The 21,606-nt window shown below is 40.9% G+C and overlaps 1 protein-coding gene across 4 annotated transcripts in view; it reads left to right on the top strand.

Moving 5' to 3' along the window:
- The window catches only part of gbf1 (golgi brefeldin A resistant guanine nucleotide exchange factor 1), a 55,137-nt gene that overhangs the window by 30,071 nt on the left and 3,460 nt on the right, over nucleotides 1-21,606 (top strand). Inside the window, exons 5-37 of one of the 4 annotated variants that reach the window (XM_035531342.1) lie at nucleotides 762-893; nucleotides 4,547-4,665; nucleotides 4,833-4,941; nucleotides 5,279-5,339; nucleotides 7,108-7,162; nucleotides 7,608-7,688; nucleotides 8,846-8,881; nucleotides 9,583-9,727; nucleotides 10,077-10,297; nucleotides 10,475-10,634; nucleotides 10,729-10,940; nucleotides 11,034-11,132; nucleotides 11,287-11,499; nucleotides 11,586-11,778; nucleotides 11,887-12,027; nucleotides 12,150-12,238; nucleotides 12,417-12,619; nucleotides 13,030-13,153; nucleotides 13,911-14,036; nucleotides 15,217-15,299; nucleotides 15,458-15,694; nucleotides 15,904-15,997; nucleotides 16,111-16,287; nucleotides 16,458-16,522; nucleotides 16,598-16,724; nucleotides 16,899-16,970; nucleotides 17,081-17,175; nucleotides 17,467-17,620; nucleotides 17,710-17,935; nucleotides 18,066-18,214; nucleotides 18,852-19,101; nucleotides 20,176-20,366; nucleotides 21,094-21,244. In XM_035531342.1, coding sequence (XP_035387235.1) covers nucleotides 762-893; nucleotides 4,547-4,665; nucleotides 4,833-4,941; nucleotides 5,279-5,339; nucleotides 7,108-7,162; nucleotides 7,608-7,688; nucleotides 8,846-8,881; nucleotides 9,583-9,727; nucleotides 10,077-10,297; nucleotides 10,475-10,634; nucleotides 10,729-10,940; nucleotides 11,034-11,132; nucleotides 11,287-11,499; nucleotides 11,586-11,778; nucleotides 11,887-12,027; nucleotides 12,150-12,238; nucleotides 12,417-12,619; nucleotides 13,030-13,153; nucleotides 13,911-14,036; nucleotides 15,217-15,299; nucleotides 15,458-15,694; nucleotides 15,904-15,997; nucleotides 16,111-16,287; nucleotides 16,458-16,522; nucleotides 16,598-16,724; nucleotides 16,899-16,970; nucleotides 17,081-17,175; nucleotides 17,467-17,620; nucleotides 17,710-17,935; nucleotides 18,066-18,214; nucleotides 18,852-19,101; nucleotides 20,176-20,366; nucleotides 21,094-21,244 — 4,590 coding nt within the window. Of the gene's footprint in view, nucleotides 1-761; nucleotides 894-4,546; nucleotides 4,666-4,832; nucleotides 4,942-5,278; nucleotides 5,340-7,107; nucleotides 7,163-7,607; nucleotides 7,689-8,845; nucleotides 8,882-9,582; nucleotides 9,728-10,076; nucleotides 10,298-10,474; nucleotides 10,635-10,728; nucleotides 10,941-11,033; nucleotides 11,133-11,286; nucleotides 11,500-11,585; nucleotides 11,779-11,886; nucleotides 12,028-12,149; nucleotides 12,239-12,416; nucleotides 12,620-13,029; nucleotides 13,154-13,910; nucleotides 14,037-15,216; nucleotides 15,300-15,457; nucleotides 15,695-15,903; nucleotides 15,998-16,110; nucleotides 16,288-16,457; nucleotides 16,523-16,597; nucleotides 16,725-16,898; nucleotides 16,971-17,080; nucleotides 17,176-17,466; nucleotides 17,621-17,709; nucleotides 17,936-18,065; nucleotides 18,215-18,851; nucleotides 19,102-20,175; nucleotides 20,379-21,093; nucleotides 21,245-21,606 lie in introns of all 4 variants that reach the window. The other 3 variants (XM_035531343.1, XM_027011580.2, XM_027011507.2) reach the window with 3 other exon arrangements.

Raw genomic sequence — 21,606 nt, 5'->3', positions numbered from 1 at the left:
TCACCCCCTTCTTGCCATTGCTTTTAGAGAGGCTGCTCCCCAAGCCTGTGTGGACTGGCCTGAGGTGCTTTCCATCCACAGATGCAGCTCTGCATTGTTGTTGTGGCGCTACAGTCTGTAGTACCCTCTTCTGCAGCTGTGTTTTGCTGGTTTAGTGAGCTTTAGGGCATTATGTTTGGTGGCCTCCTTTTTTCATATAAGCTAGTCAATAACAAACATAGGGTTATAAGGCTACATTTGCACATGTACTTTCATTTGTCATCCCCATTTTGTTAGTAGCATAAGACCTGTCATTAATGCAGGAGTTATATATGACTGCTTCGGCAGTGTTCAGATTTAAAGATGTCTTAAGAAACATATGTGATCTCGATCTGTTGGGAGTAAATATTTTTGCTACTTTGCCGTACACGGCAAACATTCAATAATGTTAAATTCCACAATTTATACTTCTCCCTTTTAAAATGGCTTTTGGAGTTATAGTGTGTTAACAGTAAGATGCCATTTGTAGCCTCCTTCCAACATTTGTGTCTGATACTTTGTTTTTAGATGTTGTTCAGAACTGTAATGCTGTCTTTAAATAAGAATAAATACACTCTGTTTTTGACATAGCTTCCATGGGTTGCTTTGGTTATATTTGTGAGGGATTTCTTGTTATTGAGGGACAGAGGTAGCCTTAGGTTGTTAAAATATAAATGATATTAGCAAACATTGTTCTGCCTGTCTTTTGATGTTCGTGCCTTATGCATTGTTGTGCCTTTCAGACCTTTCTGATGTGGAGCCCAATGTCTTCCTCCGACCCTTCTTGGAGGTGGTCCGATCTGAGGATACAACTGGACCAATCACAGGCCTTGCCCTCACCTCTGTCAACAAGTTTCTGTCTTATGGCCTCATAGGTAAACTTACTATACTTTTTTCCATTTAATTGCATTGTTTGCACACATGTGCACACACATACAGAACAGTGAGTAGTGCTCACCATGATACAAGTGAGATTAGCACAGTCTGTCCTCAGCCTCATCAGAGAAATATGGGGCTATGCTGCCAGTGACTGTCAAGTATGAAACCAGCACAAAGCACCAGATGTGAACTATCAATAATTTTTTTCCACATCTCCCATAAATAGCTGGAGTTGTTGAATAAATACTATCACAACACTTGTCAAGCAGCTGCATGGATTGCACAACAAGCACAAAGACGGACTAATCTGAAATGACCAAAAATTATAGATCATCAAGTACCAAGATTTGTTTGAGCTTTGATCATGTTTTATAGATCTTTTAGGTTTTATTGATCATGTTTTATAAGTGTTAAAGGACAAAGTTCAGCAATGTGGTGTTTACATATTATTATTATTATTATTATTATTATTATTATTATTATTAGTAGTAGTAGTAGTAGTAGTAGTAGTATTGGTTTTATTTATACTAATAAATAATGCTTGTATTTATAAAGATTTATTTTTATTTTAGTCAGTCTCCCTTATTTTTGGAATTTTAGTTGTGCTGACGACAATTTAAAGTAAGGTAAAGGAACAATAGCTAAGATATGAAATATTTTCCTACAGAAGCCCATGTGCAACTGCCTAACAAATACATCATGGTCCAAATCCAGTCCTGCTTCCTAATCCCCACACTCATCCAGCATCTCCTCAACAGGGTCATTGGGATGGGTTTCTATGGCAACCAACCCCAATGGCTCTCCAATAATGGTCCTTTCTGCCACACAAGGATCATGCATGTGCTGACACAGTGTGTTCTAAAGTGGCTTCTGTCTGCCTGACCTAGTACCTCTCTCAGCCTGACTGGGAGTTATATCTGGTTGTCCTCCTGGCTGCCACCACCTTACTGGAATCTGGATAAAAGTTTTGTTTTATCATGTGTTAGATGTACTTGTTTGCTTTAGTTTATGTGTTTTTGATCATTAAAATTGGCCCTATACCTTCCTCTATGGTCTTTTTTTCACTCTCTTTTCTGACACGCTTATTTTTTTTTCTTACTGTCTTGTTTTCTTTCATTCTTGCTTTCCTTTCTCACCATCATTGCTTTCGTCACTTCTACACTCTTACACACAGATCTGTGTTAATCCCAGGTGAACAAGCATGACAAATTAATGCACTTGTATAAGTGTATGATTAAATGACCTTTCGGCATGTGAAAGATTGTGTGCTGACTGACGGGTTATGCTCATTCAATCTCCTCTAATCTGCCATGAAGAGTGACATTATCATTACTCCAAATTAACATTCCACAAGTGAAACATACACCACACTTTATAGTTCACCCTTTTATAGCTCTGATAGTCTTGGATCAATATGATTTTGGTATTGTCAATCTGTGGCACTAAGCATTTGTATAGGCTTGGTTCTAGGTGGCCAACACTAAACAAACCTGAAAATTGTGCCAATTATTAGTTGTCTGTATAGATCACACACACACACACACACACACACACACACACACACACACACACACACACACACACACACACACACACATTTACAGTATGAATCACACTGCCATCTATTGTCTAGATGTGGAAACTCATATTCAACATTCTCACCTGCATGTCAGACACTGACACTTTTCTGGTATTTTTCTGGAAGCTAACTGACACATATGAACATGTATTTTCATGTGTCAACATTGTGGCTTTACCCTGTCATTTTTGGGGTCACTAGTAATTGTATTACTGAACTTAACTGAAAAAGTCAATTCATGCTGTTCTTATGAATTGTCTCCTTGGACTTGCAGCATGTGTTTTTTATCAGCCACTCCCTACTGACATACTCACCATACTATCTTGCTGTCTCTTCCTTTCATACTCTGTGTGTACAGTGAGACTTGAACCCGTTTAGCACACTGGGGGGTCTTTGTGTGTGGGTGTGGGTGAGAACTTGCTTGGTGAGGGTTAATTCCCCTCAATCTCAGGCCTGAGGTCGGCTGACTCTGGGGGATGGCCTCACTGACAGATATCCAGATCCTGCTTTTCCCAATCTCCTTTTCCCACTCCTCTTTTTCCCAGACTGGCTCTCAAATGGAGATTTCCTACTTATGTCATTGAACTGTGGTGGATAGTTAAATTAACACACATGCACAGGTGTTTTTATAAAATGTGTGTGTTTGTGCGCATAATATTTGTTCCTATAAAATGCCTGACTTGGGTGTACAAAGGTTTGTGCTGGCATATGTTGACAGATGCATTTAACAGAAATAAGACAATGTGTTTAAAGGTTGAGTAATTTTATTGTACAGTTTACCTAGGCAATAGGTGAGGTTAACCAGGCTTTCCAAGAGAAAAGAAAAACTTATTTATTCCTTCATCTGAAAAGTGCTACTAGTTCTGATGCCTGGATTTAGGTTGGGCACTTGCATCATGCACACTTTCCCTTGATGATGAACAGCTTTCCCAGAGATGATATAGTGTCTGAATGTACTTTTACTTACCCTCTTGCTATGTGACAGCTGTCTGAACCCACTCACACACATACTCTCACACATGCACACAGGCCCCCAGCCCCTCCTGCACTGCTGTTATTTCAACAATGACTCTGCCGCCTGTCTGTGTAGCTTGTGCCAAGTAAGGATTAGTGTTTTAGATGACTTGTGATGTTGTGTTGAATAGCTCATGGCTCCGGTTTCCGTGGAGATTGGTCGCTTGGAATAGGGTCCTATGTTTATTGTGAGCCTTGGTCCTTTATGAGCACTCATAACCCAGTTTTGCCATGTGGTCTCGATAAAAAGACTTAAGAACAAGTCATTTAAGACTGGGTAGAAATTATACCTGATGAAGGCTCATTGTAAAATTTAACTGTAAGTTAAAAATATTCTTCTTGTTTAAAGCAGATGCTTTGCAATTTATTTTTATTCTTTTTTTTTTGCATTTCCTATTTGAAGGGCTATATCAAGCATTTTTTTTATATATAATGAGAGTATTTTTAGAGAACAGTCACCAAGCCGATTCTTCGGGCTAATTTAATAAATGTACGGAAATTGACTGCCACTTGAAGTATGATTTTTGATGCAGCAAAGAGTAAAGGCTACCTTGTCCCCACTCCTTTCTCTTTTGTTTGGCTGGTAATAAGTGAAATGCACTCTGGTGTCTGTGCCTTACCTGCACCCATGGTGCTGGTTTCCATTCCAGGCAGCCTGTACTTATTAGTTAATGAAATGCTCTTTAAAGGCGATGGGAAAGAAAAGCAGCCTGGCTCCAGCTTGCTATCTGGCCCAGCTTAGGTTTCAAAACACTGGCTGCTGTTGCCTAGACAGCCAATTTACCCACCTGCCCACAAAGGACACATCTGGTGATTAGATGGCTGTGAGGGACCCTCCACATGGAGAATACTGAATAGTGGAAGTAGTGGGTGTAGTGGAAGGAACAAGGCTAATTGAATAAAATGTATTGTATGAAGGCCATGTAATTTTGACATTTCTGAGTTTAAAATATTGGCAGTGTAAATGAATTTGATTGTTTAATTATTTTCCACTTGAAAATTGAAAAATATACCTTTCTAAGGTTTTTTGCCCTTTTTTGTCACTGTGCTTTATAGATGCCAATCATGAAGGAGCAGCAGAGGGGATCGAGAACATGGCTGATGCCGTTACGCATGCCAGATTTGTTGGGACAGACCCTGCTAGTGATGAAGTGGTACTTATGAAAATCCTTCAGGTAATAGCCTAATAATCTCTCACTAATAAAAACTCTCACTAACCAAAAATGATGCTGGAAGTTTCAGTAAACAAAACTGACACTTTACATATTTGCTGCTATGCTGGTAGTATTTGTGAAGCTCAGTAAGGTATTTCACCTTGGGTTTGACTGGGCCTGATTTTTAGGTTCTAAGGACTTTGCTGCTCACGCCAGTGGGAGCCCATCTGACGAATGAGTCGGTGTGTGAGATAATGCAGTCCTGCTTCCGCATCTGCTTTGAGACGAGACTGAGTGGTGAGGCAGTAACTGAGGGCATGCTGGTGCCTTTGGAATGTTATCAGTAACCTTGTATATAATTGTATAAGAAAACGCATATGAATGTTTACTATTTTCTGTGCAAGTTGTGTTGATGTTTTCAGACATTATTTTCGCCCACTTGAATCTTCAGATGCTGTCCAAGTGTAAGCTAGCTCAGGTCACAGCTCCCTGCCCCCAGTCCCTAAGCGGGGCAGTAATAAAGCCCAGGTCTAATCCTGGCCAAACAGAGCTGGACTCTGGGGCCCTGAGCTGTTGCTCTCCTCTAAGCTAACCCCTGCACTCGCTGTGTGTCTGCTTACCCTGCCCTCCACAGAGCTGCTGAGGAAATCAGCTGAACACACTCTGGTGGACATGGTGCAGCTACTCTTCTCCAGGTAAGCAAAGAAAGGGAGGAAGAAGAGAAACGTGGGAGAGAAAGATGGTAAATGAGGGAGGGGATGGGGGATAGAGATTAAGAGCCGAGACGTCTGCTGTGTGTAAACATAATCAAACTCAACCTAAGACCAAACACAGCAGAAACTTGGATTTGTGTTTAATGGTTTTCTCGACTTTCTGTCTCCAATATACAAAAGGTTCGTGGACATCCAAAAGCTAATGAAATTGCAGCACTCTACAGCTCACTGCTTTCCTTACTCTGTAGGCATATCCCCCTCCCAGGAAACTTCTAACTGGGTGCAGAATGGGAAAAAAAAAAAAAAAAGGCAGTGAAGTAGATTTGACTCTGTCGTCTTTATCTAGTACACCATTATGCTGCAATAAATGTCATCTAATAGTGTGCAGCACTTTTTTTTTTTTTTTTACTTCTGCCATATAGGTCATAGTGCAGTGCTTCTCTAATGCAATAACATGATTATGGGATGGCATTTATCAGAGGTGCGTATCCGTGGAGACAGCACTTCTATTAGAGTTCCAGTCACATCCTACACAGACGGGGGAATGAGCCCACAAAGCAACCCGTTCTGCCATCTGCATATAGATGAGGACTGTACACACAAATGCACACACTCAACCATATACACATAAATGCTTTGTCTCTCATGCTAAACAAAATCAAGATTTTGAAGAATCCATTTTTCCTTTGTGGTTGTTTTTATAAATCCATTAAATGTAATACATAATTCGATCATATTCTGATATCTATTAGATGACCATAAATAAAGTGTTTATGTAGGGATTTGTCATTAATCACAGAGTCTCTTTGGTACACATGCATACACCTTTGCTGTCACTATTCTTTCTTAAAACCTCTTGTCCAAATTGTCTTTGAAATGAAGGTTGAAAGGCCTTGATAAGTGTGTGTGTGTGTGTGTGTGTGTGTGTGTGTGTGTGTGTGTCTGTCTGTCTGTCTGTCTGTCTGTCTGTCTGTCTGACTGACTGTCTGTCTGAGTTGGGGAGAGAGTGAGAGACAGAGAAAAGAGTGAGAGGGTAATGAGCAGTGGGTGTGGGGTGAGGGCATGTGTGCATGTGTGGCAGAGAGGGGCAGAGTAATGAACAGCAGATCTTATTGAGTGCTCAAGAGGAGGCTTAAGCAGCCTGCTGAAAGCATCAGGGATGTTAATCTGTTGGACTCACAGATCATCCAATAATCGAGCCAGCAAGACAACACTCTATTAACGTGGACCAGAGTTAACATCAGGTCCTGCCTCTCCGAGTGTGTGTGAGGTGACATCTTATTTGAAGCGAAGCTGCAGTGTGCACACACTGCATCATGAGAACATCATCTCATCTAATTCAACTAATGAACCTGCAGTGCAGGTCAAAAAGTCATGACACTCAAACAAAGATGGCAGCCCCTCTGACATATTGCCTCTGGATTGGCTTTAGAAGGCATTTTAGAATGGCCAATTCAAGACTTTTAATTTGCTCCAGCTGGACAAGTTCTTTCCTCAAACAAACCTCAAATTTAAGAATCCTGTTGTCTTAGTGGACACACAACGATTATCGAGTTGGAATAAATATATGTCAGGCTAAAGTTTGTGTCCTTTTATTTTGGTTATTTACAGTTCAGTTCATAAATGGCCATGTTATTGCCTATTGCTGCAAGTGATGTGAGGCTTAGCATATAAGTAAAATAGTAACTTACCACCATACACATCTTGGTTTTGTGGGTAGGTATTGATTTTTGGCATGTTCTCTCTGCAGGTTGCCACAGTTTAAAGAAGAGGCTAAAGGAATTGTGGGCACCAACATGAAGAAGGTAAATGGGAGTCATTTATTAAGTGACTTTAGGCCCTGTTGGCTTTGTCCCATCTGCCTGGTTTCTTTCCCTGTGTATCAATCTCAAAACTGCTTTTCCCCTGGACCCCTTGCATCTGTTTTCTCTATAGCTATATGCAAAACACAGCAACTCTCTTTGAGCATCTTTTAGTTTTTTTTTTTCATTGGGTACTTTTTGTCCACAAATTATTTATTTGTACCATTAACAAATACTGTACTATAGCTGTATAATACATCTTCAATCTAAGTGACATTTTTTGTGTGACCTTGCATGCTTTTATTAGCAGATGTAACCAGTTGTGGAGGTACAGTAGTGTATCTGTGGATGAATAATTAGAGTGACGAATGTTTTCTTCACATTGCTGTGATGCAGTGTGTCTACTAATTTTCTTTCAATACCTCATTGTGCTGGTTCTTCTCTGCAGATCCCAGGCTGTATCCTGGACACACAGGATCTTATTAATGCAGAACAGCCTAGAAACACCAATCAGAGGGGTTTAGAGAGGGTATTTTATGCTTATATAAAACAGGAGTAATGATTTGGGCTTCGGCTAGTGCATTTAAATACAATGGGAAGCATGGCTTAAAGCAGTGATTGCATGGGGTGTATTCTGTAGTAAACTGTAGTTTTTCTTGTCATTGTAATGAAACACATATGAGGTGTTAGGACTCAATGTTCTTAGCAACAGTAAATGAAGTAAAATATGTTGTAAATTTAACAAATGTTCAGTTTAGAGATTAAATTTGTTAGGAAAAGTAAATACATGAAGTGATCATTGTCTTCTAATGTGTTAGTATTAAAATGGGCTGATGCAAACATGATTTTCATGTTTATCTGTTGATAATGTTGCATTTGCTAGACATTTCTTGATAGCAGAATATTACAGGCGCAGAACATGAATGGACAATTTAAATGAAATTAAATGAAAGTGCTTTGCTATCAAAAGTCTGTTTACTAAAGAGATTCCTGTTAGATGTTCTCCTTACCGCTTGATTATTTACATCGCATAGCTAGTTGTGTATTTATGGGTTAATTAAAGCTATGTAGTCTAGTCTTTATAGCGCTATGTCAATTTCAAGTATGGCTTTATGTTGGAGGTCTGTGCAGAATTGTCCGACACTATGAACACACCTTAAATATGAATGTGTATATTTTATATTCCTCTTTGAAGGTATTTTGGTGTTTCGGTGTGCTTTAGAAGTCTTATTTGCCTGTCATTTATTTGTCCCATGTGTTGTCCTGTCCTACAAATTGATTACCTTCATTTCCTAGTTAATGCGTCACTATGAATGTGTATTTGTCTACAGTGTATACTGTAGAATGTGATTCTTCCTTTACTTTATGTGAAAGTTGCACTAGTTTTCCCTCTTGTCAATTTATGAAGATGTATTTGAGAGTTTGTATGTGGTCATGTCCTCTGTGCGTCTGATGAGTGAGTTTGTGCTTCTGTACTTTTGTATTTCCTAATGGGAGATGCATGTGTTGATGTCTTGGTGTGTTTGTAGAATGCCACCAAGCATTCATATTCATTAGGGGGTGTGTATGTGTGTGTGATGCATGGTGTGGTTGTGTATGCACTTCCTTGTCATGCATCTGTACTCTCTGTGCTTGTGATGTGATGTGTCCACCACTAATCCTGGGGCCTGCCCCTTCTCTCCCGAGGCTTACAATATCTTATGGAAAAACAAACGAGTCCAGGTAAGGAGAAGAGACTAGTCACAGATCAGTATAACTGTACTGTCTCTCCTGATCCTATTAAGGCCAAGCTCCTTCCTGTACCCTTCTTCATCTTCTTTCTTTCTGTCTTTACTTATTTTTAATATGAAGTTAACACTTTAAGGATTGTTGAAGAATGTTAAAACTGCAAACAAGCTTTATAAAGCAGGTTGGGCTGAGGTGATGCTTTTCAAGCTTAACTTATTGTGTGGGTAGTTCTGTCCCAGTTCTGGGTAGTTCATGGGTCAGAGATTGGTGCCACTTTTTTCACATACATTATTACATTGGTAGTGTTACCACCTAGCCTAGCACTAGCTCAAAATATAATATGTTGGTTGTAAATTACATACACCTTTTCCATAATTCAATTAATTAATAAATTATTATTGATTACTTTCTTGTCCTCTTTATCTATACCGTAGATTAGAATGAATCTTTGATACGTCTGGACCTGTTTGGTTTTTTTTTTTTTTTGCGCATGTTCACCTGTTCTTATTTGTTCAGTTCTCATGTTATCTTTATAAGTCTTGCAGTCATCTCAGGACACTGCACCAACAGTGTTTATTGGGGATGACATAATTTGAAGGTGCGAGTGTATGTGCAATGTTTCCCAGATAGCATTTGTATTGTTTGGTGTTCAGTGTAGTATGATGTTTTATCTTGAAATGTTTTGTGTTTTCTAGCTGAAGATGCGTGCTGGTGGAATGAGTGAGTCGTCCAAGTGGAAGAAGCAGAAGCGATCTCCACGGCCCTCTCACCACATGGTGCGTAGCCCCTCAGGACAGATGGACCAGGCCCAGATCGCCACACTGAGCAACAACCTCTCAGGTATACCGCCAGTTCAGTTAATCACCTATGAGAGGTGGAAACAGTTGCAGAAAGCTCTTGGTTAATGTTTTTTGTAATTCACTCTCTTCCTTTACTGTTGTCCCTCCCTGTTGCGTGTAGTTCAGAGATGTGAGAGTGCACCAACATTATTTTGTTTTATTTTTATTGGATTTTTTTTTCTTCTTTTTTTCATGTAGGGTTTAATGTTCTCCTACTTAAACACGTCTGAGTAATATCATCAACTAATTGTATTCGGGGGTCCAGCAATGCAGTTTTACATCAACTGCTCAAACATGTTGTTAGGAGAAAATGAATTGAAAACCAAATCATCACCTGGGTGATTGTGCAGGTGGAGTTCCCTTCATTGACCAGCAAGGTGGCAGCTCTGCTGTTCTGCCAGGGTCAGACAGCGTGGCATCCTCCATCTCTAGCCCTACCACAGACAGCGGCCTGTACATCTGGTCAAAGACCACCTCTAAAGAAGACCTCACAGACCTGGAGCAGAGTAGCTCGGCAGCCACCACTCCTGGCAGTGGACCCACCATTGAGCCAGGCCAGCTGGATCCACAGGTAAAGCTCCAGCAATCACTATCAGTATAACCATCTGCTCAAGAACTGAATTGTCCTCTTCTGCACAATCTGCAGATAATACAAAAAGTAAACAAGATGCTGAGCTCAACCCTGTAAAGAATACTATTACATATTTCTTCTGTGAGATTTACTGAATATTTTGTGCCTTGTTGACAGTGTGAGGTGGAGCATGCTCAGACTGCCTCTGTGGAGTCCATTCCCGAAGTGCTTGAGGACAGAGACTTGCTAGTGGAGCAATCTGACTCTGTGTCCATGCATGACATGGACTACGTTAATCCCAGAGGAGTGCGCTTCACGCAGTCTACTCAGAAAGACGGTACACATATCTGCTCAACACAGCCCTGTACAGGCTGATTTCAGTCAGACCCAAGCTTTCTGAAAATATGCTTATGGAGATGGTTTGCCATCAGGTGCAGCTCTGATCCCGTATGGGCTACCATGTCTGAGAGAGCTCTTCCGATTCCTCATCTCGCTTACCAACCCTCATGATCGCCATAACTCTGATGGAATGATGCACATGGGCCTGCAGCTGCTGAACGTAGCACTGGAATCCACGCACATTGCTCCCTACCAGTCACTACTGGGCCTGGTCAAAGATGAACTCTCCAGACATCTCATTGAGGTATGGCTTTTCTCTGGGGACTTTCATGTTTCATGCTTCAGCTTATATGTTTACATGCAGTAAAGAAGTATCAATTTTTATTTTTTTTTTCAGTTACTAAGTGTGGAGCGAATGAATTTGTATGCTGCCTCCATGCGAGTCTGCTTCCTGCTCTTTGAGAGCATGCGTGGACACCTCAAGTTTCAACTTGAAGTATGTGAACTGTATTTGGCATTTTCACAAGTTTTCACAAGCATGATGTGATTTCCCCCCCCCCCCCCACCCACCCACCATTGACAGTCAGGCCTCAAATCTGTTCTAAAACTTGTACTTCACCATGTAATTATTTTTTCTGTGCATCCCACAGATGTATTTAAAGAAGTTGATGGACATAATTACCTCAGAGAACCCAAAGATGCCCTATGAGATGAAGGAAACAGCCCTTGAGGCAATTGTGCAGCTCTGGAGAATCCCTGGCTTTGTGACTGAGCTCTACATTAACTATGACTGTGACTTTTATTGTTCACACCTTTTTGAGGACCTTACCAAGCTGCTCTCCAAGGTGATCTATCCAATCCAGGTGAACTGAAGCAGCCTCCAGAGACAATTACATTAGTAAAACTGTTTATTAACTGACTTTTTTTTTTTTTTTTTTTTTCTTTGCAGAATGCCTTTCCGGTGTCTGGGCAGCTCTACACAACCCATCTTCTCTCACTTGAAGCCTTGTTAACTGTAATTGACAGTACTGAGGCCCACTGTCAGGCTAAAGTGATGAACAGTGCTGGTGAACAGGACCAGTCAGACTCAATAAACATTGAAGGAGAGACCACTGTCAACACTAGCATAGATGCTGCATCAGGTACAAAAGCAGTTAGTCTGCATTGTTAAGAATTGCTGTGTAATATAAATTTTGTGATGTAGTGTTCACTATGGCCAAATGTAAAAGCTTCTCTTTTAATACCTGTAGAGACCAGTAAGACTGTGCCTAGTTCAAATGGGCAGTCTGCTTTGGAATCTGAGATGCCATCAGTTTGCCCGCCAACCAGTGGGCATCTTATGGCAGAAAAAATGAGATTAGGTAGACAAGACCAGGAAGAGACCGACTCAGGTAGTGTCCTCATTGTATACCATATAGGTTCTGTAGTCTCTTGTGCTTCAAAAGTTGTGTAGTAACAGTATTGTTTAGCACTGGAGTTCTGTTTTTTAATTTCCATCTTCCATATGTTTCAGCTGAAAAGAAAAGTCTTAAAAAGCCCCATCGTTTCTCCAGCTGTCTTCCAGACTCTCAGGAACTGGTAGACATCAAAAACAAGAAAAAGGTACCATATAATTCTAAAGTTCACAGTAAAAAGTTTACTTTACAGAATAAACAAGTTAATAATCTATAAGCATGCTTGCTGCTATATAAATGTGTTATAATACCATCAACATTTTATTTCAATGAGGCTTTTGGCATGGAAGCAGTGAAGTTCAAGTTTTTGTGTTCTGTCTTTCTAGCTTCTTATCACAGGCACAGAGCAGTTCAATCAGAAACCTAAAAAAGGTATTCAGTTTCTGCAGGAGAAGGGTCTGCTCAGCAGCCCAATGGACAACAGTGAGGTGGCTCAGTGGCTTCGAGAAAACCCCGGACTGGACAAGAAGATGATTGGCGAGTTCATCAGCGACCGGAAAAATATGGAGTTGCTGGACAGTTTTGTGAAGTAAGACTAATGCTAAGAGCATAACTTGAACTCTGAGTAATGGGGCACATTGATGAACAGACATTAATCAGCTGTTTGTAGCTTACTTCTGGGGTTTTTGACCTTAAGACGCTTTGCCATAGCTGCTCCTCAGTGTTTGATGAAGGCAGAGTGTGCTGCCATCTGCTGTTAAGACTGTCGCATTTTCTGTTAAGTACATATGGTATGTGTGATGCTGTTTTATGGAAAATTGGTCAACAAGAAGTGCTAATCAAGACTGAATGAACTGTGATTCATATTTCAAAACATTTATTATCAGCTTATGGCATTTGTTTTGTGTGAAGTGAAGAAAACATACAATCTCAAACTGAAAAGGGAGTCTTTTGTTAATCATGTCATTGATTGATTGCTTCTGTCTAATATCCTTCCAGCACATTCACCTTCCAAGGGCTGCGCATAGATGAGGCGCTGCGTTTGTATCTGGAGGCTTTCCGCCTTCCTGGCGAAGCGCCAGTCATACAGCGCCTCTTGGAAACCTTTACTGACAACTGGCATGTGAGTCAGCTGCCACACACAGACTCGCCTTGGCAGGGACACGAGGGTACACTCGAGTGGACACGCGTGCGCACACACACACGAAGACTTACACACACACACACACACACACACACACACACACACACACACACACACATACATACTGTAAATAGGTTTCAGGCTAACTGCTACCTCACTCTCACAAAATTACTAGGACACCCATACAAACCCACACTCTTCTTCCATTACCACATACTAAGGCAATCCTGACCACCAACTGGCCCCCATCATCAGGTAATTAGTGAGTGTGGAACAGCAGCCCAGTAGGGATCAAGGACAGGCCCATTAGTCATGCAGGTAATCAGGGAAGAGGAAAATGTTGCAGTGGGAAGTGTGACATAACCATCTGTCATGCAGCAGGAGTTGAGGCTAACCCGCTGAACAGAACATTTAGAATGTGCTTCTTAAATAAGGAAGGCGGAGTTCTCTGTATGACCTGGAAAGTATTTGTAGTAATGTCTTTTCTTAGTCTCAGTCCTCAGTCACTACAAATGAGCTTATATCATCATACAAAATAGATGAGCAAGGTTGTGCCCTTCCCTGTTACTGCAGTTTATCAGAGCAGAAATGGATTCCCTCTCTTGACATTTACAGATCAAGCAGATCTCAGAGGTGTTACTGACTCCTTTTTATGTCAATGAATGATGGACTGTTTATTTTTACTCTTAGTTTAGATATTAGGTGCTCATTGTATTGCTGTGTTTTCCATGCCCAGAAAGTGAATGGAAACCCCTTCTTGACAAATGATGCTGGCTTTGCCTTGGCTTATGCTGTCATTTTGTTGAATACGGACCAGCATAACCACAACGTTCGCAAGCAGAATGTCCCTATGACTATAGAGGTAAGTACCACAAGTCATTGCTGTCATTAAAAACTTAGTTCATGCTGTGTGAGCATATGATCAGTAGATGAAAAGAAATTGTGGATGAATAGAAATTACAGAATAAATGCTTATTACTCATCAGGCAGATGTTAAGCTAAATTACTGTCTTGGAGAAAGAGTTTTTTTCTTTAATTACACTTTTCTAAACCACTACAGACTGTATCAAACCTCTCATACGGTCCTAAGAGGTTTTCATGTCTCAGAGTAGTCACTGTCAACAATTCCATATCATTAGATAACCACAGGCTATTATAGGACTTTGCATTAATATCTGCCCCACATAGGTTTAATGTTGAAGCTAAATTTATTTTATGTATCCATGTCTTGACTTACATAAGCAACTGGTAGCTAGAGTCAGTGTGACTTTTGTTATTTGAATGAGGTCATGCTGCTACGCTGCTCCATCAGGCTTGGCAGCAGTTGAGAGGAGGGGGTTAGTGCTTGTACGCACGCACGCGCGCACACACACACACACACACACACACACACACACTAGTACACACACACTTTTTTAGATTTGTGAGGTACAAACATATGCAGTGTGAGGGGTTTGCACTAAATAAATCCACCCACAAATGTTGTAAAGGTGCCTCAAGATCTTTATAACCTTTTACAACCCAGTCCTAAAATATTCACACTGCATGCTTTAGGGATAAGTAGCAAAAGAAAGTTCTCAGTCAAAGAGGAGCTTTTGAATCTGAGAGGCCACAGTGCTGTTTGGCTGACGGTGTGAGTCCAGCTGTCTCGTCTCTAAGGCAGCTATAGTGAATGTCTGGACAAGGGCTTCGATATGAAAAACACAGCCCCAGCTGGCCTTCTCCCTGTTCCCTCTGTTTACGCTTTCTGTTTATTTCTCTTTCTGTTCATCCCTCTCCCTAGGGGGCTTAGCTTACTCTTGCTTTACCTGCCATTAAGAAGGCATGCAGTAAAACAGTGGCCTAACGCCATCACTCAGCAGCGGATGTCTGTGTTTATTTGAGCTGAGCTTGACCAGTCTGCCCAACACCAGCACTTAAGGAACATCAGCAGCAGTAAACCCAAAGCTCATTATTGGATTTGAAAGGTGATAGGAGGGTGATGTTTGAGTAATTGGCTGTAATGGAGGAATTTTAATCTATTTCTTCCTTTTAATTTCAAGCAATTTAAGAAGAATCTTAAAGGTGTGAATGGTGGTAAAGACTTTGACCAGGACATGCTGGAAGATATCTACAATGCCATCAAGTAAGATCATCTGTCAAAATAACATTTAAGCTCATACTTAAAGTATTTCTGGCTGTGAAGATGACTGAAACTTCAGTAGTTGAAGCATGACAAAATAGAGACGTAGGTGTGGTTTAGTTTGAAACTGTTGGAATAGCTGCTGCCCGGATGTTCTGTAGGAACGAGGAGATTGTCATGCCTGACGAGCAGATAGGGCTGGTGAAGGAGAACTACGTGTGGAGTTTGCTGCTGCACCGAGGTGCCACCGCCGAGGGCACCTTCCTCCACGTACTTCCAGGCAGCTATGACCACGACCTCTTCACCATGACCTGGGGCCCAACTATTGCTGCCCTCTCCTACGTGTTCGACAAGAGCTTGGAGGACACCATCATTCAAAAAGCCATCGCAGGCTTCAGGTAGGAGTGTGGGATGTGGACAGTTTTAGAGTCATGAATTGTTCAAGGATGGTCAAGCTGAATAGGGCATGACAATCAAATGGCTTAGCAAACACCATTTTTGTTTTTCACATTAAGTGATATCAATTTTGAATACTTGCAGTTCTGAATTTTACAACACAGTAATTGTCAATATTTATTATTGTGTATTTTTTATTTACCTATTCTAGGAAGTGTGCCATGATATCAGCACACTATGGCTTCAGTGATGTGTTTGATAATCTGATCATCTCTCTCTGCAAGTTTACTACACTCAGCAGTGAGGTACAACCAATGCATGCTAAATTCATGCCTCTGATTTGGAGAACACACTAACTTCCATATGTGAAAGCAACAGCCCTGCTCTGTTAATGACCAGGATTGTTTCATGTTGTTAGTCTGTAGAGAACCTACCCACAGTGTTTGGCAGCAACCCGAAGGCTCAGGTAGCAGCGAAGACCGTCTTTAACCTGGCCCATCGTCATGGTGATATCCTACGAGAAGGCTGGAAGAACATCATGGATGCCATGTTGCAGCTCTTCAGAGCAGAACTCTTACCCAAACCCATGGTAGAGGTGGGTCACGTAACTTTCAGGCTGTGTAGATGCAACATATAAAAGAGGAATTTAATGTAGTGTGAATATTAGGATTGTTACACTGCCACCTAGTGTCAGAAAGGCAGATTTCATATCAATAGGTATTTTTAGGTTGTTGAATGTGTGATCATCCCTTCTGTTCTTCAAAGGTTGAGGATTTTGTGGAACCTAATGGAAAGATTTCTCTACAGCGTGAAGAGATGCCATCAAACAGGTAAAAATATTTCACATGCCTGTGTTGGAGAAAACAATCAATTAATTGGCCTTCTCAAGACTCTGTCTTTCTCAGGGGAGAGTCAGCTGTGTTGAGTTTTGTTAACTGGTTGACACTGAGTGGTGGAGCGGAGCAGTCAGGTCTGCGAGGCCCCTCTACTGAGAACCAGGAGGCAAAACAGGCTGCCCTGTTGTGTATAAAGGTATAAACACAGTGTAAACGTGCATTGCATCTCACTTCAGCAATATGCTCAGACTGTGTTATAAAAATCCCAGTGTTTTCTCTTGCTTCTGTGCAGAGATAATTCTCTCTTTTGCTTATTCAGTTTTTGTTGAGGAGCCCATTTATTGATTTCTCTTGCACTCTGTCCTGGCAGCAATGTGACCCTGAGAAGTTGATCACAGAGAGCAAATTCCTGCAGCAGGAGTCTCTGCAAGAGCTCATGAAGGTAATGCATTGCATTGAAAGTCAGATTGTATGATATAATGCAAAGAACTAAGAATAAATTCCATTATTCATGTTTCCCTATTTGTTCACTGATTTATCTGTACATACCAGGCGCTAATTTCAGTCACACCTGATGAAGAGACCTATGATGAAGAAGATGCTGCTTTCTGTCTGGAGATGCTGCTTCGGATCGTTCTGGAGAACAGGTACCATGGCCCTGCTGGGTTACCAGAGGAAACAGTCCAGGCACTTTTGCAGCTCAGTATCCTGCAAAGCAAGATACTTTTTACTGAAAAATATTCAGACTCTTATATTCCAAAGAAAGCATAGTTCCTGGAGGGTAAAGATCCCTGTTCATTTATTGTTAAAATTATTATTTTATGTCTGCTGTTTCTGAGTATTAGATGCAGTTAATGCATTGCATAGAAGTGTTGTCAGTCTTTTCATTTAAGACTTTATTTTTGTATGAGTGTGTAATGATATGTGGGTATTTGCAGGGACCGCGTTTCGTGTGTGTGGCAGACTGTAAGGGATCATCTGTACCACCTGTGTGTGCACGCTAATGAGAGCTGCTTCCTAGTGGAGAGAGCTGTGGTGGGACTTCTGAGACTTGCTATTCGCTTGCTGCGCAGAGAGGACATCAGCTCGCAGGCACGCACAAGCCTTTTCATCTGCAAGCGCAACCACATGTACATACTGTAGTACCATACTATAATAAGTGCTCCTCTCTATGTGCACAGGTGCTACTCTCTTTACGCTTGCTGTTGATGATGAAGCCTCAAGTCTTGTCCAGAGTCAGCCGTGAGGTGGCTTATGGCCTACACGAGCTGCTCAAAACCAATGCAGCCAACATCCACTGCACTGACGACTGGTATACTCTCTTCTCCCTACTCGAGTGCATTGGGGCTGGGGTGAAGCCTCCAGCTGCTCTTCAGGTCACCAGCACCAACCCAGACAATGACACGGGTAAAGACTAAACTGCTCTACTCTGTAGTAGCATTGTGTATATACTGAAGCTAATGGTGGTCAGACTTCGAGTTTGGCCCAGGGAACATATTGTCCTGTTAACTGACCTGGAAATGCATGTATTCTCCAGGTGCCCAGTCTGACAGTGAACTAAGCTCTTACCACCAGAGTGAAGTCAGTCTGGACCGTGGTTATACCTCTGACTCTGAGGTCTACACTGAACACAGCAAGTCCAGGATACCCCGGTCTGCTACCGATGTCGAAGTGGGGTGGCTGGTGGTGAGTAGGAACAAATCTCCCGCTTCTTCTTCTTTGTGTCTATGTAGTCTGATTTTACAGGATGAGTCATCACATAGTCATCCTCTTAGGTTTTGTGTTGTTTTTCATCAGTAAGGCTTAAAGTTGATGTACTTAATGTTTTTACTACCTTTGGCCAGACTTAACCATCAAAGATGTCCAACCCCTACTTTATATCCCACACCTGCCATCTATACCTTTCTCCAAAGCTCTCCACACATATATATTCATAGTGCTTTTCCTACCTTATCTTTCGACAGGTAAATATTTCAAATGCACAGAAGACTGCCTCTTAGTAGAAAGTAACCTCTACCTGGTTAATACAGCCAAACAGTGTTGAAGTTTTTAGAAAATATATATATATAAAATTTTTAAGCTATTTCGGTGATGGCTATTTTGGTACAAAGACAACTTGGCTGAAGAGTTCTTAAATAAATCACTTATATGAGCTTTAAATGGTGCTGACAACAGATTAGTTCTCAGCTTTCATTTTGTCTCAGTACATTCTGTAAATGAAAGCCATCTAGGCTTTGCTCCAACAGATGAACCAACAGATGTAGTTGCTGTTTTTTAATTTTTATATATATATTATTTTGTGTGTGTGTGTCTTCTTTGGTAGGTTGGGAAGGATGATTTGGAGGGCAATAAGCCACCAGTTGCAACAGGCTCCAAGCTTCAAACTCCTCCTCTCATCAACCAGTACAGTCTAACCCTGGGCCAAGACATGGGCATGCATGACACCAAGTCACTCATCAAGTGTGTGGAGTCTCTGTCTTTCATTGTCCGCGATGCTGCACACGTCACGCCCGAGAACTTTGAGCTCTGTGTTAAAGCCATCCGTGTGTTTGTGGAGGCCAGTCTTAATGGAGGTTAGTGCAACTTCCACCTCACAACGGCAATTTATCATTTGTCTTGTGCCACACTCATAAGGTAAGGTTGATGGTGGGTTTATGGTCAGTTTCTTATGCATTTTATCAACTGAATAATATCATGGATGTAGGCTCAAACAGAAAAAAAATTAAATGAATAAACTTCACATAATGTACAGGAATACTTCCATGTGTCAGCTTCCTAAACCATCCAGCATGACTTTGGTTCTACTCAAACAACTGTTTCTTCAGGGGATTTAGCACCCTTCCTTTAGTACTGTAATTAAATTAATTAAGGGTAATTAAAAACTTGTTCTTACTCTGAATTGACATAATTCTATTTCCACTGTTTTCATTGCATACTAACATCCAATATGGCCTTTTTTAAAAATTTTTGTTATTTTATTTTATTATTATTTTTTAAACCAAAACCTAGTATGTGCACATTGATGTGCACTTCATCCTTTGGGATTAGGGAGTCTTAGTGAGTTTTGGTTCCATAGCCCTGTAACTGGATGTGTCAGAAGCTTTTGGTGGGTACCTTAAGCTGTATTCTGAGGGTGAGTCATTTAACTCCGATATAATTGCGTGACTTGTATGTCCCCATTCCACTTATTCCTCAGTCTCTCTACACAGCTCTGTACAGCAGACTTTAAGACTGGCTGAACACTTTTAGGCTTTGCCATTAGACAACATCTGTTTATTGATTAGAGGGCTCTGTGCACTTTTGTAGATACCTGCTGTCAGCAGGGCTTTACAGTGCAGCCTGATAAAGCACATGGTTATAATCTGTGGCAGAGCTAATGGAAACGGTGCTGTAAGGCAGTAGTTATTCTTTGTTCTGGGCTCATTGGAAGTGGTATTGATGGTTGGGAGTCTGTGTTTGATACAATTCCAAGATGACTATGTTCTTAATGCAGTGTATTGCTGTTGAAAGACGAGAAAAGATGTAAACTTGCTTAAAATTATTGAAAAGTCAAAAAAGACTAGTACACAAGGAGGCAAAACACCAAAATGGTTTTGTTGGGATTTCCTGTCTATCTCTTTCTTTCTTCATTCCCACCACGTTGACAGGCTATCGAACCCATGAAAAGAAGAAGAGCCACAAATATGACTCCAAATCTGGTCGGCTACGGAAGAAGCCCAGAGAGAAAGAGGGAATGTCCCGCCGAACTAAACCCACCAGTCAGCGGCCAGCCCGTTCCCATAGTGATGATGAGGAGGATGAGGGTGTGCCAGCCAGCTACCACACGGTGTCTTTACAGGTTAGTCAGGATGTAAGTACCTCAGGCCTTTCCCTACTTTATGTACTTTATGTACCTGTGTTTACCTGTGATGCCTGTGGTGTCAGGGTTGTGTGGGGCTGGACCTCTGGGGTGTCAGAGTGGTGTGGGGCTGGACCTCTGGGGTGTCAGGGTGGTGTGGGGCTGGACCTCTGGGGGGTCAGGGTGGTGTGGGGCTTTTTGTTCTTTTTCTTTGTCCATAGCAGTTCAGTTATAGCAGATTTACATTTTCACCCTACATTTCTTAACAAGAGCAAAATGTTAATTAAAATTTTTTTAAAATAGTTAATTATAGCTAAATGTTTATAAAGTGAAATTACTTAATTCAGGATTATAAAATAAAAAAAAAATCCTCAAGGTTTCCACAAATAATAATCATTTACTGAATTCTGTATTAGCATATAAAAATTAATGGATTAGAAATAAAAGGGCTGATGGATTGTAAAAGACTGGACAACAGTGTGGGGGGGGGGAGTGAAGGGGTATCAATATATTTAATCTTATTCTTATTCTTATTCTGTGCTGAACTCCACCTGGAAAAAAATTAAACTATATGCATGTCAGTAATTCCCATTTAGTATGTAGTACTACTGTATTTGATTTTTTGTTGTTTTTTTTTTTTTTCTGTGTGCATGTAAGACTGACAAATGATTATTATTTTTTTTTATTAGTTGAGTCCTGTGTGGTTAACGCAGTGCTTTTGCTATAGTTGTTAGATCTGATGCACACATTGCACACAAGGGCAGCCAGTATCTACAGCTCCTGGGCAGAAGAGCAGCGCCATCTGGAGGCTGGAGGAAGGAAGATCGAGGCTGATTCTCAGACGTTGTGGTCCAGCTGCTGGTGTCCTTTGCTCCAAGGTCAGCCATGCAATAGTCTTACATGGTCTGGAATTGTCAGTGTTTTTATTTGTTCTGAACCATGTGGTAGTAGTAACTTGAATTACCTCTGTTCAACACTTTTCTTGCTTATTTACATGCTGAAATTCATGTGCTCAATTAGTGGAAAGCAAAAACATATCTGTACCAGAAATCTTCAGTATAAAACAGTAAAATAGTCCTGCAGTACCGATTTCATTGTTCACTGAGCCAGACCACTTCTTGATTTCAGTAAATATTGTCATAAAAATGTAATATATAGGGTGTTATTTTTTGTATTTATTTTTATTTATTTTATTTTTTTTTACACTTTCTTAGTGTATTTGAAATAAACATAACAGGAA

The sequence above is a fragment of the Electrophorus electricus genome, chromosome 11 (assembly GCF_013358815.1).
Source record: "Electrophorus electricus isolate fEleEle1 chromosome 11, fEleEle1.pri, whole genome shotgun sequence".
NCBI classification, from domain to species: domain Eukaryota; kingdom Metazoa; phylum Chordata; class Actinopteri; order Gymnotiformes; family Gymnotidae; genus Electrophorus; species Electrophorus electricus.
The sequence above is the reverse complement of the archived record's forward strand: the minus strand, read 5'-3'. Positions and strand labels throughout refer to the sequence as shown.